General features: G+C 40.4%; 1 protein-coding gene across 3 annotated transcripts in view; it reads right to left on the bottom strand.

Moving 5' to 3' along the window:
* Positions 1 to 13255: 13255 nt before the first annotated feature.
* TBC1D4 (TBC1 domain family member 4) overlaps positions 13256 to 24009 on the bottom strand; it is a 103723-nt gene continuing 92969 nt past the window's right edge. For all 3 annotated transcript variants that reach the window (XM_064713357.1, XM_064713366.1, XM_064713369.1), the window contains 4 exons: positions 21308 to 21467; positions 18928 to 19097; positions 17071 to 17247; positions 13256 to 15474 (listed from right to left, as the gene is read on the bottom strand). In XM_064713357.1, the coding sequence (XP_064569427.1) occupies positions 15247 to 15474; positions 17071 to 17247; positions 18928 to 19097; positions 21308 to 21467 (735 nt within the window). In that variant the 3' untranslated portion in view covers positions 13256 to 15246. The remainder of the gene's footprint in view (positions 15475 to 17070; positions 17248 to 18927; positions 19098 to 21307; positions 21468 to 24009) is intronic.

Below are 24009 nucleotides of genomic sequence, written 5' to 3'. Positions count from 1 at the left end.
GAGATCTCAACAGAGGGACCAGAATAGGAAAATGTGAAAGTGTATATATGATGGAGATTGAAAATGGGTGCAGGCAGCTGCCCATCACACAGCACAGGAGTACACAGTGTATTGGGCAATGGTCACAGAGGCACAGGGGGTTATTCTGCTCTCACCTCTCTTCTAGACAATCCCTGCTAGGTGGCTACATTCCAGTTACCAGATTTCCCAAACAACTAGAAGAGCCAAGGATCACATCTCAGCATATCAAGTAAAATCTACTACTTTTCTGAGAAGAAAAAAATCTCATTAAATACACCATTCCCCATATAAAAGAACAGCAACATCGAAGGTGCCACACATCTCCCCACTTGAAAGGCAAAACTGAGAAGCCCTGCCAGGTTCCCTTGCCTATGGAACAAAAAGTCACCTCTGCCCCAAAAGAGGAGCCAGTGCTGATAATCTCTAATAGCTCAAATCAGAAAGACATGCTTGCACGCTGGTTGGTTTACCAGAATAATTTATGTTGTTCAGCTAGTTCCTGAGCAACAGTAACAATATTCACTGCTTGCTGAGAGACTCAGTCTGTAAGGGGAGTAAATTTCCCCGTGAAATATGTAAGCAGTTGAAGGAGCAGAGGTGGGACTGGTTGGTTTTTACATATCAGATATATTTTTGCTTTGCTGTAGAGACAAAACTTCAAGGGAGAGTTGAAGTGTCAGATGTGACTCAGTTTACACATCCATATGTGTCAGAGGTCCAGCACAGTACCTGTTTGAAATGAGCTGCCTCCCGCCACAAAGGGCTGTGTTCCCTGTGCCAGGGGATGGAGTCTGTCCCGTAGTCACCTTATTTCCCCTCTCTTTCACTTTTATCAGCTCATAAATTCTAAGCATACATGAACACAGACAACAGGCTTCAAAAACAAGGGGGAAAGATGTGTTTTCCCAGGGCTAGGGGGCTCAAAGGATTATGCAGCTATAAAGATCTACTCACAAGGGGATTCACATGAGAAGACACACAGGATATAAATGATGGGAATAAAAAAATAAATCAAGGCAGCTCACAAGGTTAAGAAAAAAACCCAAAACATTAAAAAATGTAAAAATCCCCAAACCTGATGCATTTCAGGTTCCTAACTAGTAACTGCTGAAGCTGTGAGAAGACAAAGATCATTGAGCTGAAATATTGGTGGTAGTTTTTTCACAAGGGAAAGAAAGGTCACAATGACGTCTTCTCTCCAAGATGTAGTTTCCTAATTTTCTCCCCAGTACCAGGAATGAATTCTCTGAGAAAGCTGTGCCCTTGTGGAAGGCATGAAATCTTCTGCTTAATATTTACATCTTTACTGAGTGGTAATATGGAAAACAGGTTCAGGGAGTGTAGAAGCAGGCAGCTTGGGGAATACTCTGGCTTGGTCTGAGGCTCTGCAGAGGCAGACAGCCATCTACTGCCAACAAATGAAATAGAAAGCAGCCCCACAGGCTTCCTGAGAGCTGCATTTACAGAAAACCGTGCCTCACAGGAAACAGCTTTGCTTGGCACATCAAGCTATCCATGCTAGCCAGCATCAGGACAAACCTGTCTCAGAAAATGTAATATTTTCTTCTCCCACTGACATGTTCGTGCTGCATCTAGGGAAAAAAATCAGGAGCAGATGATGGAATGGAAACCTTTTTCATGCAGATATGCTGCAGGTTTTTGGATTCCATTTGTGGAAAATCCCTTCTCCCCCTCTCTCCACCCAGCTCAACATGCAGAGTCAGATTCACAATGAATCCTCACAGACTAAAACGCTCTGAGCTCTGACAAGGGAGGGCAGCGAATGGGGGCCAGCAGTGCAAATTGGAGCGCTGGGAGCACACTGCAGGTAGCTGAGTATCAGATTATCCAGGCTCCACAGACTACAGCTTCCACCTGGAAGGCAGAGAAACAAAAGCCTCCCTTTGTGTCCCAGGGTTTTGCAGGAATTAAACACAGCTCCTCTTTGTGGTAGACCCAGACTCTCACAAGGAACAGGGAGCAGCCAGTAAACTCCCAGGCTGTCCTCAGGGAATGGACTATTTTAAGCCTGCTTGCAAACATCTCCCTGCATATGTGCTGTATTTTCACGGAAGAATAATTTAATCTTCATTGCCATCATTAATTTTTGACAGAGAGCACCATATGACATCCTGTTTACAGCCCACTAAATCTCCATTATGAAGCCATGCTTACAGAAAGAAGAACAATCTGAAGAGCTGTGTTAACTTTTATGATTATATTTCAGCCCTGAAATACAGAAATATGATTGAAGTTACACACACACATATGCAAAAAAAAATTAAACAAATTTTATCTTTGTTATGCTGCTTTCAGGATCCAGGGGAAAAGCTTATTGTTTAAATAACCACTACTAATACAGCAGATACCTTTAAAAAGATCTGCATAACATATTGGAATTCATCCTTATGTAATATTTACACTGTTGTTTCCAGCTGTGTTGAACAGCATAGGTAAGTTCTGCTATTCAGAGAGATTCCTTGGCAGCAGGAGAGATTCAACCCTGGTGAGCAGGATTTTGTTAATACTTCTTGTACTTACATTCCTTTCATTTGGAAATCTAAGAGTTTTGGTGAGATCTGTTACTTTTCCCTGGGTAGTGTAGAACCACTCAGAACTAAAAACCACCATTGTCAGGGAGAACTGAGGAGAGCCAGGAGCTGCAGAAGGCCTCTGACACAGGGGCCTCCATCAATCACAGCCACCAGGGTTCTGAGAGGGACTCCCAAAACCACAAAGAGCTCAGCAGCCACAACACAGCATGGCACAATTGCACCAACAGGGAAATCCCATAGTTTAGGCCTAGGTTTACCCAACTAAGTTAGGCACACCCAATTAATTGAACACTTCTTCAAAAGTCAGTGAAACAAGAGAAATCCCTCCACGGAGTAATTCTAGTCTTACACTAAACTACTTGAAAGATAACACAAAGCCAGGATTATCCTCTGGAGCTCTCCCACTCTTCCCCTCCTGCAGAGAGTGCATAGAAATAAATAAGTGCCTAAGCAGTGTGGGGTAAATGTGGACAAAAAATGTCCTCTAACCCACCTCCTTTGAGATGAGACTTTCTCTTTGCAGCAGTGAAGGACATCCAAGACACAGCCAAGATTTCCAGTCCTACCTAACTATTTCAGGTGAGACTATTCTCTTCCACTATCTTCTTTAATAAGTACATATTCTATTAAGCATTTTATGAAGCATGTATTTAATACAGTACTTCCCTTTCAATCTTGCTCTTAGCAGCAATCATTCTTCACAAACACCCAATCTCCTTTGGATTTAAGAAAGTTGAGTCATGGCTTAATACTCTAAAATGATTTCCCATTAACATTAGCTCCCAGTCATCAGTTTCTAAGGAAAACCTCAGTGGCAATATTGAAGCAACAGCTCATGACTACACAGGGCCAACCCCAGGTTGTGTGGGTAACTCTAGTCAGCAGGAATCCCTGGAAAGTATTTATCTGGAAATCAAGGTGATAAAAATTAGGCACTACAGCCCTGTGGTTAATTAATCTTCAAAGACTAACCAAAAATTTCTATAAAATTTTATTATTGTGTGTATTGTACAAATTTACAAATGTTCAAAGCCTGGGGTTTGGATTCATTAGCGTTTTCAGTCTCCAAAATCTAGCAGCAATTACATGTAACTCTCTTTGTTAAAGGAATGAGTGAAATTCTGGAGATTTTTTTTTTGTTTGGTTGGTTTTTAGTTTTGTTTTGGGGTTTTTTGTTATTATTGGTTTGTTGTTTGGTTTTGGCATTATTTTTCTATTTGGGTGATAGAGACAAATTAAAAACAACAGTTTTGACTGTTTCCTATCAAGTTCTCTCACAGTCAAGGGTTTCACAAAAAGAGCACGAGATGCTTTTATCACCATCATCAAGTACTCCATAGCGCAAGACTACTGACAGCTATGCTCAGATATGAGCATATTTTTCATTTTTTTTCCCTCTTTTTATTTATTTTTATTAGTAGTACAGCCCATTGAACTTCACACTCCAGTGAGGGCCCTGCACAGCCCTCATCTGGGAAACACAGCTGTCCTGTTTGACATGTCTTCCATGACCCACAGGTATGCTCCCTCAATTCTGTTTTGTGCCTCCTCCATCCATTTTCTTAAAGAAAGGTTGCTCTCCTCTCTCAAACCTTAATGCTCCCAGCTGCCTTCTGCCTGTTTCCCGTATCAATGGCAAGTGCCCTCCCCAAAACTTCTCCCTGAGCCCTCAGTACCTGCGCTCCTTTTCCTTAGAGCCACATTCCTGCTCCACAGCCTACCTCAGCCATCATCAGAGGGCTGCAAAGAGCTGGTGAAAGAGCAGAGGAAAGCTGAGGAGGGTTCCTCAAGCCCTAAAGAGCCCATTTTACCTTTGCTGCCCTCACTCCTCTGTGGAGCAGCTCACCTGCCCCTTCAGTTCAGGTTTCAGGGCTGCAGCAGAAGGAGCAGGGGGCAGACAGGGAGGGCACATCGACACGGTCTTGTTTTCTCTGAAGTTTGCATCACATCTCAATTGCCTGGCTCATCTCTGTCTCAGCCTGACGCCCTGCTCTTTGTCCCTCCCTGCCACAGCTGTGGTGAACCTTGCTCTCTGTGAGCTACCTGGCTTCCTTCTGTCTTTCCCTCCAGCATGCAGAGCACAGAGAAAATAAAGCTTTTAGTGCAGGCTGTGGTCAGGAAAGAATTGACTGAAACAGTTACTTTTACTGACATTTCTTTATTCCCATGGCTGTTAGGGGCAAAACTGATAAGGGGATAGGATTGGTGATCACATCAGCTCTGCACTGTGGTTAAAGGGCTGCAAACCCTGCTGCTGAGAAACTGGTGATCTTTTTCCTCCCATCTGTACCTAATGCATTTCTATCTAATTGCTCTGACATTTACCTAGTGGAGATCAGATGTAGGATTTGGAAGAGAGAATATGTTTCAATGAATGTAACAATTAGATTATGTAAATGGGAAAAGTGCTTAAATGCTTAGGTAGCAGACTTTGCAGAGAGCTCAACATCCCAAACCTTTGCAAGCTCAGTTAATCCTACATGGTTTAATAGCCATGACTATGTGTGGCTTTTCATGTGAAGGCAAAGGGAGTAATAAAAGCTTCTGTAAAAGGATGACTAAAGGAAGCTACTCTCAGTACACAAGTTTTATTGGCCCTGCAAAATCAAAGAAATATGCTACACATCCTTGATTCCTCTGTAATGAAATTATATTTTTCATTTACATGCTCAGACCAATGTATATTCTGACATTAAAGAAAAAGTAAAAGTTCAACTATCAGACTGTAAGGGTGCTGTTACATCTGGAGGGTTATAAAAAAGCCAATGCCAAGGAGGTTGTGTGCTCTAACTGCCTGACTAGGCATTTGGATTTTCTGAAAACAAGAGCTCCTTTTCACCTGCAGGTCAGAGGCCAAGCCAAAGAGAAGCAGGGATTTTGTGCACTGGATCTTTGTTCAGAAGCTCACCTCTTCCTTTTCATGACTTCAGAAGTTTTAAGTGAACTTGCTGAACTTGCTCTTTGGGAAGAGGAAAATGTTTTCAGTGCTACAGTGACTTTGTGTTTGTGGCAAAACTTCATGTGTGACTTGTTCCCTGTGGGAAAGGAACCCTGTTTGTGGGGAGCTGTGATTGTGGGTGCCATCAGTGTGCTTTAGGGCTATAAAGGGTTTTGTTGGTAGGTGCTTTCTCCTCCCTACATCCTTACTGTGAAAGGGCAGTAAATATTATATCTTGACATGTTTACAGCTTGGAGAGGGTTGCTGGCAGAGCTCTAGCCAGATATCCCAACCCACTTTGTGACTCCAGACCTTGTGGGGACAGGCACCTCCAGCAGGCAAAGAAAAGTGGCATGGGTTTCTCCTCACATGCCCAATGCAATCCCAGCCCTCGTCCTCTCCTGCAGTATGTGTTCCCTCCTTCTCTTGTTTCTTCTTTCCCTTCCCTGCCACTGGGCCATTACACTTTTAGTTGTGTTTGAGTGGTTTGCTGCTGTGCACACACTATAGTTGGTGATAGAGCACACATTTATTTTATGACAAATACACGGAAGCAGGCCCTAAACTCCAGTATGCTCTACCTACTTGAGGCAGCAGCAGGAGCAAATCCTTCTCCTTCCCTCTTCCCTGCAGCCCCAGGCCACAGCAAATCCTCCTTCACCTTTCACTCCAGCTCCAGGCAAGGTTTTATGGCTATTCATTTTCCTATTGCACACAGGATGGACTACAGTTTATTTCTGTCTTCAGAGGTTTACACTGACACTCTCTTCACACTCAGACTCCCCTAAGATGAGGGGAAAGAAAAGGAAGAAAATAAAAAGAAATATAAACCCTCCTGAAAATTCTAGCTCAGGTGACATTGCAGTTGAAGAACAGCAGCTTTGGCATGTGTGGAGAGACAGTGAGAGCATCACACTTCCCTCTTCTCATTTCCCTGTCCTCCCCAGTGTGCTGACTAAAGATCCCAGCTTTGGAGTCTGGGAGCAAGAATGGACTGGAAAGTCCTATCAGGACTGAAGCTCACACGGGGGAGGGAGCACACTCAAAGGAGCAGAGGATCTGCCACAGCCTCGACAGCCTGAGGGTTCATGTTTTGTTTAATAGCATGTTCATTATAATTTCCCTCAAAGCATATCAGAAATGGGGAGGCAGGGGGGTGGGAGGGTCAGTACTTGAGATCCTTTGAGGGTTCAGTCCTGCTCATGATTTGAATAAAAATAAACAAAGAGGCTATGGAAGCTGTCCATGTTATGTTTCCAGTGCTGGAATTTTTTCCAAGATGCATTTTTGACCAGAAACCATGATTTTTGTTTCCTTAACAATTGTGCTAACCATTAGGCTATTACATAGAGGCTGTGAAAAGAGGTGCTGCACCTATACTTTTGTTGCTGGTATTTGCAGTGGATGGGAGAGAAGGAAGGAGTAAATATTTTAGGATTCATCATAGACAGAATAAGGTGGACATCGAAATTACATGAGTAAGATTTACTCTTTGGAGGTGTCTCTAAAAAGTCACTGTTGCCCAAAAAGGTTGAGGAAGGTTAAATCAAATCATCCCACCTCTACAGGCACATATAATACAGTTGTACATTTGCCTAAACTGACCATAATTACTCTGGGCTGATGCTGCTCTTCCCAACTCTTTGATTTAATGGTAACTTTTTGGGACAGTGGGCATCTTTTGCCATCTTAGGAGATTTGTGTTGTAGCATCTCTCTAGGCTCTGTTACATCACAAATAAATACAGTTTCCTAAATCAAGGATTCTTCTCTTAGCAGCTTTGCACCATTTGAGTGCTTTGGCTCTCTAGGATGCTATGATCATTTCAGGTGGTGCTAGGAAAAATATGTACTTTTTGTAAGGGGTAAGTAGGACAAACGTCAAGAAGCCAGAATTCCTCAAAAAGTGACATGGTATCATAAGCTTTGGTATAAACAAGCTGCTATAAAAGAACAAGTGTTTGTCACATCTCCTTTATGATTTCCTACCTTAATTCCATTTCTTCCTGCCCTCCCACACACAACCACTTTACACATCTCCAGCCCCCTCAGCTGAAGTTTCCTGCAGGGCTGTTTAGCTACATCAGGCTGTCTTCCACTGAGACACAGCTAGAAATAAAAAAACCCAACACTTTCATTTACGAGGGGTGTTACCAAGATCCAAACCCTGGACCTTTTAATGAAACATCCTCCAGCACTGCCTATGGACAATTTCTGCAGGAGCATGCAAACTAACCCCAAGGAACAGCCAGACAAGGCTCTCTGCCTTTCCACAAAAGAAAGATGGAAAGCACTGTTACTGTCCATTGAGCTGAAGGAAATATAATTTTTAGGAAAACACAAGAGCTTAGATACTATGTTTTTCCAGCAGGTTGAGGTTGGTAAGAACATCAATCAAAAGTCAAGGAAATGGTCAGAAGGGTCACTCTTTGTGAAGAATGCAAACAGGACTACGGTGGCTACACATGTGGGGGCCAGCTGGCCTAAAGGGAAAAAAGATCCCATCCTCCTGCCAAGGATATAAACTACTAAATGCAGTTATGCCACTGTGAGCTCAGCATTCCTTGTTTCCCTTCCCATTTAGAGTAGGAATGATATAGCTTTTACTTGTCTAAGGCAAAACATGATAAAATTATGTTCTTTCAAAAGAACTGCTGCCTTTCCTCCTTCCTCAACATGCAATTCCAAAAGTCAATGCAAAAATACCCATTTCAGCCTATCAAAGCCCTCTGAAGTTTTCAGGATCACTGCAAAGGAAGAGGACACAAAGGTCACACATTTTGGTCAGGATGATGCTTGACAATGCATCCAGCCTCAATAGCTGTGACTGCTCAGCAGGCAAAAGGCTGCAGGGAATCACTGCTCCCAGAACTGTGCAACCCTATGCCTGCTACCAGGACCCCAGGCTATGCAGCATGGAGGCATATTGGTCACTGAATTTTTAAGATACTCTCTCCCTCTCCAAAGCCTTAAGCACTGCTGAAGTTAATGCTGTTCCTAATTATATCTTAAATAAACATGTGACATCAAAAAATTACTCTATAGATTCTCCCTCATCTATATTTACTCAGGCATAATAGCAGCTGCCTACACGATTTTTGTCTTGCTAATGCACAGCAATAATCATAGAACCACCCACAGCCCATCTATTTTGGTTGAGTGCAGAAATAGACATTAAACCTATAAATGTCAGAACATGCCTTCATTTCAGATGTTAGTATTATTTAAATTAGCACTTGAATGATGTTTCCACAACGTGATAGCTTTTCAAATGATGGTATATTGCACATGAAGTGCACTGGCCCTGCTTTAAGCACCTTCAACCCATTAGGCCTGTCTATAATTTGGTGCTTTTAGAAAAGCAAACGCATCGTAGAAGAGTTGTGATCTTTTTTGCTTGTGCCCAGTGTTCCCCAGGGAATTGCTGATGCCATAATTACCTGAGCATGGCTTGAACATGGGGCTCTGGTTGGGAGGCAAACATGATTTGTACTTGGTGTGCAGATGCATTTGGGAACAGCTGTGTCTGGGTGGTTGGAACATCACATTATCTGAACATGTCCTCACACTTCAGGGCAAACACAGTGCTCACTATGAAAGCAATGCCCTTGGAGGTAAAATGTGTTAACTGGAAAATGGAAGCAGAAAATCATGTTTTCTCTGTAGATCTAGGAAAATTAGGAGCAAATCCCCCACCTTCCTTTTAATCACTAAAACCAGTAAGATAATTAAAAGAAAACTAGGAAAAAATAACCGATTAGTTGAGATTTAGTAGACATGGGGAAGCTTATTGCAAGGAAGCCTTGTTTTAAAAAGAAAAAAAACAGGTTATGTGTGAAATCAGACAGCAGTTAGACCAGATCAACCTGATGCTGCTTTCAAGAAACCCAAATTCTGCTCAAACAGAACAGTGGAAAAGATGACACCTGGGATCAGATTGCTGAGAAAAATATATGCTGTTTAAGGGTGAAGTGCTTCCATAATTCTCTTACATGAGAGTGAAGATTGAACACTGCAAGACATTGATTTTTGAGAAAGCCCTATATGTCATTTAGTAAGTCCTCTCATTATAATAAAGTCTTTGACCATGAACATGACACTTTATTACAAACAGCATGCAAATAGAGCACCATGCTTCATCAGACAGAGGGCCAAGTTCATCCTCCTCTCTAAAGGAAGAGCCACAGCAGCCACCAAACTGCCACACACACACGAGCTGCATACACTAAACCAACAGTGACACCTTGTGGGCAATAGTCAAGCACAAAGCTAGTAACTATGATTTCTTCCAGAACATCAGCTTTAGGAGAATGATCATTTTTAAAAAATGCAGGCATATGTTCTTTTGTAGCACTGGAGGAGAAAAAAAAGCCCACCCTTTACTGAGTGCTGCAGAGGATAATGCAGACAGCCCAGCAGCTCCACACAGAACCAGTCCTGTATCCTGCAGGAGCAGTACCAAAGGCGCACGGGCTGGCACTGGGGGCCTGCCCACAGCAGCAGTTTGAATTAGAATCAGGTGTGCACAAAGGACATCTCCCCCTCATCCTACTTTCTGCAGTTTGGTTTGCATCCCAGTGCTGTCCCAGCATGTAACACTAAACTGGAAGAGAACATTTGGGAGCACAAATTGCATGGGACAAACGAGCACACAGTGCACAGGCCAGGCTTGGCCTCCCCTGCTGCAAGGAGCCCAAACATGCAGCATGGAGCGGTGGCCTGCCTGCCCAGGGCCTTCACAGGCTGCTGCTGGGTGTTTAGCAAGTCAGGCTTTGTGGTGTCACTGTGGCTGGTTCTGCACCTGGATCTGCACCTCACACTGTCCCCCAGGGAATCTCTAGTCCCCATGTCTGCTGCTGGTATCAAATTAGGAGGAGCTGTGGGTTTCCTCAAGGATAAAAGGACCTCTGGATAGACTACAGAGCTGGGCAATCACTGACTGAATGAAATTTAACAACAGCAAGTCCTGTATTGTCTACCTAGGATGGGGCAATTCTGGTCATATGTACAAACTGGGGGATGAGAGGCCACAGAGCAGACATGCAGAAAGTGATCTATGGGTTTGATGGCAAGTTCAATTTGAGCCAGCAGTAGCCATGACAGCAAAAGGGCCAACCATGCTCTGGGGTGCATCAGGCATGGAACACTTTCTCCCAGCAAGTTCCAGCAAGAAATGACATAGGCAGGAGGATAGGATCTTTTTTTCCCTTATGGCACATGTGTCATCTCTCAGCACACACTCTCATTGAAAAGAAAACCTATATAATAAAAAACCTTCTTACTTTCCTTTATCAGAGTGAAGACTTGAGTAAGCTGCAATCTGAGCACAGAAAGAGTCTGGATAAGTTCTAGAAGTTTTTTAAATGGTAAGACTACAAACAAAAATTCCCAAACTTCTTGTTAAAGGTGGCTGCTGAGCAAGAGCTCTGAAGAGAACAGTTAAGGACTGGAAGACTTCTCAACTCAAAGAAAACACCAAGGGAACATTTTGGTAAAGGAGCACTGCCAGCTCCTTCCTTTGGTCCACAGTTAAGGTCTACATTAAATTAAAACCAAACAGACCAAGTGCCAATCTATGCAGATTATACTACACAGCAAGCCAGTCAGCACACAACCTGTCAGCTGCTCAAGGCACACCATAATCTTTGCTTCACTGCTCAGCTTTTTAGTGTTACTGCATAGCTCAACACACTTTGAGACAGAGCGAGCTAACGTGTTAAACTTTAGGCATATAAACTCTCTCTTGCACACTGGAGCAAGGATATAGTTAAACATTGGGTATGTCTTTTTTTGAAAAGAGCATTAAATTTTGGTTTTTTTCTAGTCACTAGAAAGTCTAAGGAAGGAAAAGTATAGGTTAAATTAAAGGGCTAACACTGCCAGTAAAAGATGAAGCACAGAAGTACAGAATCAATTACAATTCTTCTAAAGGATGGCATAGCCTGGCATAAATCTTGACATGTTACAGCCTGCACATGCCTGTCAACACCAATCTATGGCTACAAAGACTGACTGGACAATCACTGTTAACACTGCCTGGGGTCATTCACCTCAGCCCAGAAAAGGCTATTCACACTAATACCTATGTGGTTTCAGGTTTACATTAAGTGTCCAGATGCAGACTCCCTGGATCACAGTAGTAATACCAAATTCTTGGATAAACTGCTGCAATTCTTTTGTATGTTACAAATTGTTCAGCTTTCCTGTAGTGATACTGAGCTAAGTGTCATGTTGAAGAGGGTACAATCAAACCACTTAAGATTAACTAGATTTGTGATTTCAAGTAAGGCTGATTTTCTGTAAAATCTGATTTTTTTTAATGAAAGTGAACAAATGCAACTTTCAGGCACCTTAAATAAATATTCCTTTTTTATGGAGAGAAATAAATACTCTGTAGAAGAAAAAAATCCCAACAAAACTTTCTGGCCAGGTTTTCCATCCATCAAAGAAGGGAATACCGGCTCCTACATTAGCCCTGCTTACCAGACTGACTTATTTCAGCTCTATTGCTGCCAAGTGATACTCTTCACTTACCAGCCAGTTTGCAAGCTAGGACACATGTGTTCCCAGACTTCAAAACAAGTCCTCTACCAGCAGAAAGCAGTCTGAGTCACCTGTTCCTGAAAACAGCAGATACTTTTCCCTCAAGAGTAAGTTCTCCAGAAGTTGAGAGAAAAAAGTGAGAGCTCTATTGTTCTTAGCTCAGAGAGAACACTAGCTTTGTTCTGAAAACTTTTTTTCCCATCAGAAAAACAAGATACAGAAATAGAAAAACAATTTTACTGATCCCAGGAAATGCCCCTTCTCCCAAGCAATTATCTTTGCAGCTCTGCCTCTGGCCCACTGCACCTTACGACCTCCCTCCTCACAAGCTGTACAAAACAATTGTAAAGCTGTGTTGCCATCTTACTGCAAAATTCCCACGAGCAGCTCCTTGCAGCACTGACTCCTTTTTCTTCACAGCACAACCAACTCCAACTCTCTTCACAGCACAGCCAACAAACTCCAGCTCTCTCCTCACCCAGCTACCCCACTCTTTGGTGGCACTCATCTTCTTATTGGACACAGCTGTGGCCTGTTAAGGGCAGGCCTGTTCCTAATCTTTGGTGATTAGCACAGCTGCAACTCCTCAGGGGTGAGATTGCCTTCTGCACTATTCTCTTCCATTCTATCCCTCCACAAAGCTGTTTATACCAAACACACAGTCAGTTCAGTCTTCTAGATGATCTTGCTGGTTACTCATCAGAAGATGGTCAGGAGGATGCCTGCTTGAGTGCAGACTTCAAGCTCCATGGCCTAGAGATGCCCAGTTACAAGGCACTCTTGAGTTCAGCACACAAACATTATCAGAAGTGTCCTGTTGCCATGAGGAACTCACCCCACTGTGGTTCTACTTCTGTAGTTTATTCCCATGTGTTGTTTCACCCTCCTCCCCTTCAAAGCTAGATACACAAAGTTAATCAAATTACTATTCTCAACATGCATATGTACTAACTGAACTGTTACAGAAAAAAAATACCTTTAAAAAATTCATCTTCAGTTAAGAACAATATAAGATTATTATCCCCAAGAAGAATATCTATCCTTGTACTCTGTGTACTTTTACAAATCCTGCAGGTTTTCTTCCCCACAACTAGAAACTAAAGCCAGATCCTTTCCATATTTTATGTGAATGATACTATTGAGAATGAGATTGGTACTTGAAGGGTAGAAAAATAAAACTAGCCAGAGGCTATGGGAAATGCAGCAATGACATTTATTGGAATTTCTTCAGGCATTACATGAAAAAATTTTAAAGTGAAACAGAGGATAAAGCTCATTCAGTGCATCTTTAAAAAAAAGATGTATCTGAATAATCCTGATTCTTTGTAACAGATGCTGCTGCAGTTCCTGGGATTACATTTTTATGTACACATCAGCTAAAACTCACTCTGAACCAAACTGCAAAGAACTGCTTTTTCACTTGGCATTTCCCCATCTAGTACAATACGACATTCTTGAAATATCTAGACAGATTCCACATAATTTTATACACAGTGTTAAGACCTTTCACCCCAAATGTAAAAAGAGAGACTGTTAAGTAAATCAGTATCTTTAATCAAATAAAATATCATGGAAGTAAAAAAAAAACAACAACAAAAAACCCAGGAGAGCTGAAGCCCCTGAGTTCCACAGCAGTGTGCAGCAAGTACGCATTGCTGTTTCTCACATTTATGGTAACATAAAGCATAATACTTAGAAAGCAGTGGTATTCAGTCCTTGCTTTCTAAACTGGACAATCTGATGTGAAAAGACACTGCTGTATTTGGCACTTTGCTTAATTGGTTTTCTTACTAAAAAGAGTGTTTCCTGAAATACAATATAAACAGAAAGGGATAACGTGAGCCACAGTAAAATGCAATTAAGGGTTCAGACATGCACTCCAAAATACTCGTCTATTTCACATTTGTCTAAGCTTTCTCAAAAATTCCACTCAAAAACATTTTCAAATCTATATGCAACTTTTTATATCTCTATAAACATAATTTCTCCCTTGAAATGATCAGAGTTTATCCCACCTTTTGTCCAGAACACACAAATTCATGACTTTTGTTTAAAAAAAAAAGACCACAAAGTAGTATTAAAACAGGAATAGCCTGGAAAGTGTTATTAAAACTGTGCCTGTACTTCAGGATCCCCGTTGAAATGTATAGCCACTGTATATGTGAAAACTGAAAGGTACATAATATCTGAGACTTGCTTGGTCCTCTCTTGTGCACTCACACTTAACTTCCTGCAACCTACCTCAATTTTCTTCTCAAACAAAATTTAAAACAGCTTTCTGCATCCCAACCCAATTAGACAAGGCTTCTTGCAGCATTTCTTTGGTTAAATGAGAGCCCCTGACACACCTAACTCTTACAACAGACAAGTCTCGGGTGGAAAATTAACATCAGGATAAATCCCATCCCACTGTTGTGCTTCCTTTTTCTCCATCAACCATCACGCCCAGGGCAGGTGGAAGCAAACAGGCCAGGAAGGAAGTGGCAGTCACTGCTAGACACGATTCCTCAGCTCTGGGCAATGGAGGCGGAGCTATGATGCGATGCTTGCTCGTTTCCAGTTCCAACATGCACCTGGAATTGCGCTGCTGACTGCTGCAGCCCAGGCAGGGGGTGGCACTACAGCTCCCTCTTGCAAACCATGTCAGTATACTGGTTCTGCTTATTGGTCTGTGCTCACAATGTCAGTAGAATTAAAAGAGAGGCACGCATGAGTTCACACAGGTTTTCCACAGAAGATGTGAAACATGCTGCTCTTTGGAGGGAAAATTACATTCTCTTTTCTTTTTTCTTCAAGTATTATTCAACATATTCAATATACATATATATAAAGACACATTATCCTCATTTCACTACAAGACAAGCACATCCAAAGTGAATTTGCAGATCACCATTACTTTGTCTACTCCAATTTCTCCTTTCCTTTAGGTCAACTCTAAATGTACATCTACTCATCATAATTACATGTGAGAATCCTTTATTTCCCCCTTGTGATTTATTTACATAATCATAAAAAAATTTATAGCCTGAATTTGCATTCTGACACTTGAAAGCCCATCTGTAGCTATGAGTGTCCCAGCACTATTTTTGGGTAATACCATCGCCTATTGCTAAGTAGCTATTGAAAGCAGCATACTCATTTTTTCGTTCCCTTTTTGTTTTTGAAGAAATGCTGCCTAGAAAACCCTGGTTTATGGCTTACTCCATATTTTATTATTTGGGTTGTAGTTTACTTCCTTCAGGAGCAGTTCACAGTCAGACAACACTTCTGCTGGCAAATACTTCACTATCTGCTCAAGAGTCTTTTGATATGTTATCTTCTCCTGTTCCAGGGACTGAATTGCAGTCTTCATTTTATTCTCTCGTGTCAAAACAGTCTCCAGGCTGGCTTCCAGACTCTGAATTTTAGCGTGAGCAACCTGTAAACAATAACATTATAATAAATTCATACATTCTGAATAGTTTTCTTTCAATATTATTATATAGTATCATAATATTAAAATTATGATGTTTTTACGTAGCTACTTCTAAAAGACATCTGTGTAGGCAGACAATGCAAGGAATGCACACTGTGTATCATACACAAAATCGCCTCATAGTGACCCGATCAATCTGAAGAACTTCTCCAAGCTTTACAGAGGGAAGGAGACATACAAGTTGCAGCAAGCAAGGGACAGCTGAGAGTAACAAGGAGCCGGAGGGAGAAAAAGGAAATCAGCAGCTGAAGTAGCACTGGAAGACATGACCTGTCTGACAGAGACGGAACAAGGGGAACCCTGTGATAAAGTAAGTTAGGATGAAGAGACTGGAGGGAAGGAGAAACTCAACATTAAGTCTAGAAGCAGACTGTGTTCCCTATTCTCCAATTAAAAATCTACAGCTTCCTCTGACTAGTCAAAGAAACCCTGGACCACAGCAGCAGCAGTTCCCTCTGTGAGTACTGGAAGAATTCTGACTGCTTCTAGGAAAGGGTATAAGCAGAGGAATGAAGAAGTTATGCAAACAAAAAGGTGAAGAGGTTAAGCACTGAGAAAGATGCATTATTGTAAGGCACTCTAAAAGAGCAGGAAAGCTTTCATAGAGCCTTTCAAATCAGCCACTCAATTATTCTATGCCTTTGGTGCATTTTCAGAACAGAGCTAAAAGCCACAGATGCAGTAAATAAATAAAGAAAAATAAGAAACAAAAATCAGTAATAGTAAAAAGTTCAAGTGATTCCTGTTTTCAGTATCAAAAGAACACAGCACCCTTAGCCCGTAAACACAAAAATAATGAGGACTTGATCTGCCCTTTTTTCCTACCATTTTTCTGTTTCAGAAGCTGAAAGTGCTTTCTGAGCTCTTTGCAATACTTGTTCAAATTAACAAATATAGCAAGAAATACCCTGATGATGAAAAAAACAAGACTTTATCTTTCAAGAAAATGCAAGACAATACAACATATTGCAACTGAAACAAGTCTTGGCCAAGCTATGAGACAAAGGGTAAATAGTGAAGGAGGAAGGGCTTTTTTAAAGCACAACTTGACCAGGAAAAGTCTGGTGGGCTTTCACATGTAATCAGGTCTGCTAGGAGAGACCACCTTCCAAAGTAGGACTATGAGTTTCAGCAGAAGGAAACAAAACAACACTGCCTACAAAGGCCTGGACCAAAGAAGTCTGCTGTACTATGCATTATTTCTTAAACCTTTCCAACAGGGAAGCAGAGAGATGAAGGGACAGGGAACTCACTTTTCAGAAAGATAAGCAAAATTTTGCCAACAGATTTTATGGCAGATAAGGGTAGAGAGATTTCGAGAAAAAATAAATGTAAATCAAGAAGGAGAAGTCCAAGGAATGACAAAGGAGTTAGAAGTATGCCTAGCAGAAGTGAATCACTGTAATTAAGAGAACTGCTCAACTCCACAAGGTCTTGCAGTAAGAAGACTTCTTACATACACTTAAAACAATACTTTTTCCTCTATTGGCTGAATCACAGGAATGACTTCACCATGAGTTTGTAGCCTAAGTTGTTTACCTGTAGCTTCTCCAATAAATCCATGTTTTGCCTCTTCAGATGATTGTTTGCCCTCTCCAGCTTCTCCAGAGGTTCACCTTCATCACAGGGACTCACATTTTCCTGCAGTTCATCCTGAAGAACATGGTACTCTACTTCATAGGCATGGAGCTGTTTTGAAATATCCATCTCAAACACCTGCCATGAGAGAAAAGACCATTTTTAATTACAGTAGGGAGGACTTATTCCATGTGAATGTTTTACTACGAGTCAACTCTCCCTGATTAATGCTTTTCCTGTTCCCTTCAAAAAAGTATTTTAAAGTGATGCCTACAGTAAGAGCATTATAACAGAGTTGTAGCCATAATAAATCATAGACTTCAAAATAAACTGGATCATGCCTTTCACAATTACCAAATACCATTTCTTACTACGAGATGTATCATCAGAAAAGTCTTATGCAATCCAAGAATTTTATAATATGACAAAGTTTTATTGACTGTTGCTCAGAAATATTAAGTAGTTCAAGACATAATTTTTAAATCTGTGATTCATCAGATCTCTGCCTTCAAATCTGGATCCCTTGACTCCAAGAGCTCATTTACAGACTTCTGTAAAAACATTCTTCATGGTTACAGTTTCCATGTGCTCTATCCCTGCATGATGTGCGCTATTTTTTTATTGGGATACATTAGGGACAAAGCATTGTGAAGACCACAGAACTGAGCTTCTAACAGTGATGGGACATACGACCCTGATCTGTTTACAAATCTAGTTACAGCCTCTCGGCTTCAGAAAATTACCAAAGATTTTAAGACTAGTGACATCAATTTTGTTTCTTATCCTAGAGATCACAAACATTCCACCAACACAAGACACACACAGATTCCCTGACAAAACAAGTTCTGTTTTACTTTCACTGTTCTATTGTATTCAAATGAGATAAAATTTAAATTATGTAGTGTTCAAGCTCAGTAAATACCATTTTCCTCTACGTAGCTACTTGATCAATCATCTGTGCATTAGAGATCTGCATAATATCAACATTTTTCTTTCATTTCCCATTATAAGGGGATGGTCCTGGGAACTATAAGACTGAGCCAAACAACTGCCCCTGCAGCCAGGCTAGGCAGCAGCACAGGATACTGGCAGAGGATGCAGATGTGGAAGGCTGCTCAGCACGAGGGCACACCCCAGGCCAGCAGAGCTGAGCTGCCCTGCCCTGCATGTAATCACAATTCAGCTCTGCAGGCACCATAACCCATTGTTACTCTATCAGACCTGGCTTTGCACAAAGCCATTTCTACCCTGCCCACACAGCAGGGCTGCTCTGCAGCCCATGCAGAGCACTGAACAGATTTAAAGTCTAAGAGTATTAGAAGTGTTAAATTACCATCTCTATCATTCCCAGAATCAATGAGTTGTGAAAGACACCAAAGTGCCTGACACAGGTTCAGCACGGCAATGACAGTCCATGCAATGAGGAAATAAGGATTTACATTGTCTAAAAATGAATTCTTCTCTAACAGCACCTGAAAGAGTCAAACCTGAACAAGCCACAGGAATGCACAAGTGTTTACTCCACTCCTGCACATGGACATGGTTTTCTAGAGCTCTTGTGTTATCTCTGAACTACCACCTGAAGGGGGAGCGCTACTCGAAGTTTCACAATTAAGTGCTAGACAGGCTCACTCTCAATTTGCAGCTTCAATGCAGAGGAAATTAAGTTATAGATATGCAGATTCCAGCCACTGACCATATTTCTCAAGAAGCTTTACATATCTTCATCTGAGAAGACTTTTGCGTATAGTGTAGGCATTATTCTTTTAAAGTAAACTAAATACGTAGGGAAAAATGTGAAGAGAAAAACATCCTTACCTGAGTAATAATTTTTTCCATTTGAGGTTTAGTCATATCTGGAATAGTGGTTTTAAGATAATCAACAATGTTCTCAAAACTCTCACATCCCATTATAGATGTTTCTTGACTGCTAAGTAGACTCAGTGCTACTTTAAATATGACTTCTGTTCCTTGAAGAAAAATAATGTCTAAAAGAGAAAATAATTTAAAATTATTTTAATTTTGAAAATAGGAACTAGAGTCACTGGATTAATACATATATTTACTGGAATGTTCTTTGTAATCAATCACAGTACAGTTGGATTCAGCTCAGAAATGCAATCTGTCTTATTTCAACATGAGGATAAAGCATGAATTTTCTTTCATCTTACAGATGTGAGAGAGCATTAAGGAAAATACTGCATGCTTATTATGTCTGTAGCAGTTATCTGCAATAAGCATTTCACCACTGTCTGCCAGAGACTTTATCCAGCTGCTAACTGGTTTTAAGTGCTCCTGTGACTGAAAAGAAGTTGGCGGGGAGATTACAACACAACTCTTCTACAGGCAGAAGCTATCCTTAAAAAAAAAATAATTCCATAACCAGTTATATTATTTTCAAAATTCATAGTAGTGCTCTTACTGGCTATAATCTAAGCCCTAAACCCTTACTTTGAGGTATAATTGCATGGATAAGAGAGGAAAGTCTGGGCTCTGCAGGTCAGTAGATACAGACTGTACAGAAATGGGAATCTTGAGAACAGTAAATAGAGATTCTGCCTCATGATCAGTGGTGGATTTGAAGTTACTGAGATGAAGGCAGCACATGGGCATTTCCAATAAACCTCCTGAGCTGTTGGCTCTGTCACACCACAGGGTGTTTGTTCAGGGCTACACAACTGAAGAAATTCAGTTCCTGATCCTGATACTCAAGAGGTCATCCCTGGCCTAATCCAGGATCACAAAGACACTGATGAGGCAGCCATCTCCCTCGAATGCAGCTCCTGAAATTCTCCCTTTTCAAGTCTATGATGGACATTCAAACAGCATAAATATAAGTATGTAGTTTGTGAAGGGTAGACAATAGCCATTTGTTCCTGGTATATGACAATGGCCCATAAGACACTGAAAATTCAGGAATTCAAAGCTGAATTACACAGTAACTTTTCAATTTTAAAATGGGAACATGCCTTGCTCATCTTATTTACAGAGAAGTGAACACCAAAATTCCTTCCCATCTTCCTCATCCATAAAAAATACATTTAGGAAAGAAAAAACCAAGCAACAAAAAAAGACAGAAACATAAAATGCTCAGGTGTCCCAGAATCCAGAAATCCCACTGGGAAACAGATATTCACATGACTGGTACACCACTGAGAAAGAGATACACCAATCATTTGTTCACCCAGACAGCAGCAAAAGGGTTTGCTGTAAATGGAAAAAAAACCTTTTGCAACTGAGAAAGCACTGAGTAAAAAAAAATCAAAACTTAAAATCAAACCAAACAAACCTAAACCCTCTTCCTTCCCCCAAGCCAATACACCACACAAACTGAGACTCTAACACACTCCAGTATTAAAACATGAGACAAAGTCAGGTTGAATTTCCTAAGAAAGGACAAAAGGTGTCCTATGAAAACAGAAAGATCAAAGGGGAAAAAAAGTATCTGATTTATGATGAAGTACCTTACATGTGCATTTAGATTCTTGGTGCATATACAAGTACAGAAAGTTTTGCATTAATAAATAAATTTAAATTAAAAAAAAAAAAGTGCATCACCAGAGATTTGACTAAGCTGGAAGTTCTTGTGGATAAGAAAAGAACACAAAAATAATTACTTGACATCCTGACACTGTAAACACTACCAGGAATAATCAATATTTAGGCTTCTGTACTAGATGTTACCCGAAGAGGAGTTTTTAATGAGGAAACTATCTAAATGAAATCAGAGGCATATTATGAATTGGAAATTGTTCAATATATAACTGAATGCCAAAATCAGCCTTTAAGTTCAAATTTGCTCGAATTTTTTTAGAAAGCACTTTAGAATCAGAATTCAGAAATGCTTTTTCTTTTTTCAGTTCCCGAGTTCGGCTAGATGAACTTTTCTATTGATATAAAGTGAATACATTTGCATAAAATACATTTGCAACAATAAACTTTCTGCTGTTTACATTTCAGAAGTCTCTTAGGAAGGAAGAGAAGATATAATTATTTGCTCAAGTCTGATGTTTCAATAAATACCTTTTGGATTTTCCTCTTACAAAGGAGCTGACATCCCACTGTGAAAAGTGTTGCTACTTGCCACACACAACCATCACCCCAAACATCCCCAGCATGTAGAAAACTACCCCTGGAGTGCTTCAAAACCCAATGGATATTGTTCTGTTTATTATTTCAATAGAATAAACTTTCTTACCAAACACTCTGGCTACAAATCCTAATGAAAATTGAGATGCGAACAGCGTAAGAAACCACGGTGCAGCATAAAGACTGGGACTGATTTCATTCTCTTCAAGATGATTATACAGGTCTCTGTGATAATCATGCAGAAGCCTTGAGAGCTGATACATCTGAATCTACAGTGCATGAGGGGATTGGAGGGGGGAGAAAGTAAAGAAACAAAAGTTCAGCTTTACTCAGTTTTCCAAATTATTCTTATTTCATTCAAGGGAAATTAACTTCAGTACAGATGGCACAGTAAAATGAAGCTTAATTGCCTCCCGGGGCCTCAAGTGGTATTTACTCATGTATAAACAACCTGCCACTAATGAATTAAAACCAACAGGGCAGTCAATAACAAAGAACAGTTTGAACCTGATTACTAATGAAGTCTATTTCAGATTCAGAGGCTTAAGGTAAGAAGGGAATATATTGCTCCAACTTTGTCAACAAACCAGAACTTTCAGTCTTGCAGCAATTAAAGTAGTTGTACCTCTTCCAAATGTCAAAATTCTCCATGAGTTGCGACTAAATTTACACATTTCAGCTTTCGTTCTCTGAATTTTGGCCTTATTTTTACTGCATTTGAAACTCCAATTCTCCAGCCATCACAACTTTAGACAGTTTCTGTACCCACAGAATACATTTTACACAGAGATCTCCCAGCACATCTCCCAGTGGTCCTATGGAATTTAAGATACTGAGATACTGATGCAAAAAAAGTGTTGCTGTACAACTATAAAAGGTTGCAAGGGAAAGTGGTTGAAAGGTGCTCTTCAGGGCTAAAAATAACTTAGCACTCTGTGGTAAGTTATTTCCTTGCAATGCTTCTCTCAGAAAGCAGAAGATAAGAAGCAGACATATATTGATTAATTGTCAGGTCCAATTTTATTGTCAATAGTGCTTTATGCTTAAGGTGAATCTGTTCCTCAATAAGAAAATGCCTTTAGATTCGGCTATTTTCCTATTTTAGAGTTCATGACTGTTCCCTACCAAAGTTGAGTGCACTTGAAGGTACCTGTTCATCAGCACTGCACACAAGCAGAGGGATCACTTTCATTTGAGTAAATCAGCTAAATTTGTGCATGCATTTGAGTTCTTGCTTTAATTGTGTAAGATACCAATTAAGCCCAGATTGGACAGTGTCAATACAAAACACATGTGTGAAGTCAGAATTGCATCACAGAGCAGTAAAACAATTGGGATAGTTCATTATGGACTAAGGATTTAGATTACTACTTTTTCCAGACAACAACTAAAAAATCTAAGTCTAATAAGTTTTCACTATCCTCAAGAATCATCCAAGATTTTTCTTCTACATGACTGAAGCCAGTTCTGCCTATAAGCTTGCTCGTGTTTCACTACTGTAAATGCAAAAGAATTTGCAGTATTCTACTCCTACTAGAATAGAGTATATAGTATAGTAATATAGTAAGACCCTCTAAGTGTTCTTGCCTAATTTGTCCTGAGCAGACAGAACTTTAACATAACTGCCCAGAAGCAAACTGTGGGGAAAGACAAGTAATTTAATTTAAAAGACAAACAGTACTACAAGTGGTAAACCTCTCAAATTTAAGAGTGTTCTTACTAAGAGGTTCTGCCAATGAAACAGTCACACTCATTTGAACTAAAATGTCAAATCCTGGGCATGTGAAAGCCCAGGACAAATCATCAGCTGTTGGAAGTCTACATCTGCAGTATAACACACACTAACTTAGAGAGCATCTATCAGGGGGTAAAAAATCCCACAAGCACACATCTATCAGAATTTGACCCTCAGTGGTTTAAAACATATTTGTGCAAGGAAATGGAACAAGAGGAAGTAAAACAATGCTTTTTATGGCTGTTCAGTCTTAATTCATCAAAAACACACTTGCTATAGCATACTTACATCCACAGTCCTCTAGTGTTTTCAGAAAAAGCACATACAGTTTCTTTAACTACAATCTATTCCATTGCTCTGGAGATTTGCCAAATAAGCACCTAAAGTGACTGGCCATGAAAAGTGGGACTAAACTCTCCCTTTAGTTTTACTTAAGTGTTTGCTATGCAGGGAACATGGGAAAAAAAAGGAGACTTTTCCATCTGTTACTTTGTTTTCTCTTCCTCCACTGTGGATTATAGAAGTTTTAACTCATCAATAGTATATTCCTTTATAATATAAAGGGTTTATAGCATATTATAATTATTCAAATCAGGGGACAGCTGCATGTCAAGATGAAAGATTTCTCAAACTTTAAACCCTAAAATTTATACAGATCTGAAAAATGTTTTGTTTCCCTCCTGAACAGTCTTGAGTATCAAGATTGCAGATAATATTGCAGAGCATGCATCATTGCATAAGATAATTAAACGATTAAAAATTCATCTGTTTTCTTTCTCTGTTGAGGTGATGGAGTAGAAGACAACAAGACAAAGAGGTAAAATGAGGAGTCAAGGCAGAGCAGCCTCAAATACAAATGCCTGCAGAATACACTGACTGGCCACTGTGTGTCACTATTGACTTGACTTGGCCTTACAAGAGAGAAATTTACATGCAAGTGCTCACCGACTGAAGAAAAACAAATCTAATTTTTTAACTCCATCCATATGTGACAAAGCATATCAGTTTTTTTTTTTTCTGGCATAAAGAAGAGAGAGCAGTGAGGAAGAGAAAAAGAAAGGCAAAACAGCAGGAAG

The sequence above is a fragment of the Zonotrichia leucophrys genome, chromosome 1 (assembly GCF_028769735.1).
Source record: "Zonotrichia leucophrys gambelii isolate GWCS_2022_RI chromosome 1, RI_Zleu_2.0, whole genome shotgun sequence".
Lineage (NCBI taxonomy): Eukaryota > Metazoa > Chordata > Aves > Passeriformes > Passerellidae > Zonotrichia > Zonotrichia leucophrys.
This window is presented reverse-complemented; position numbering and strand designations above follow the sequence as displayed.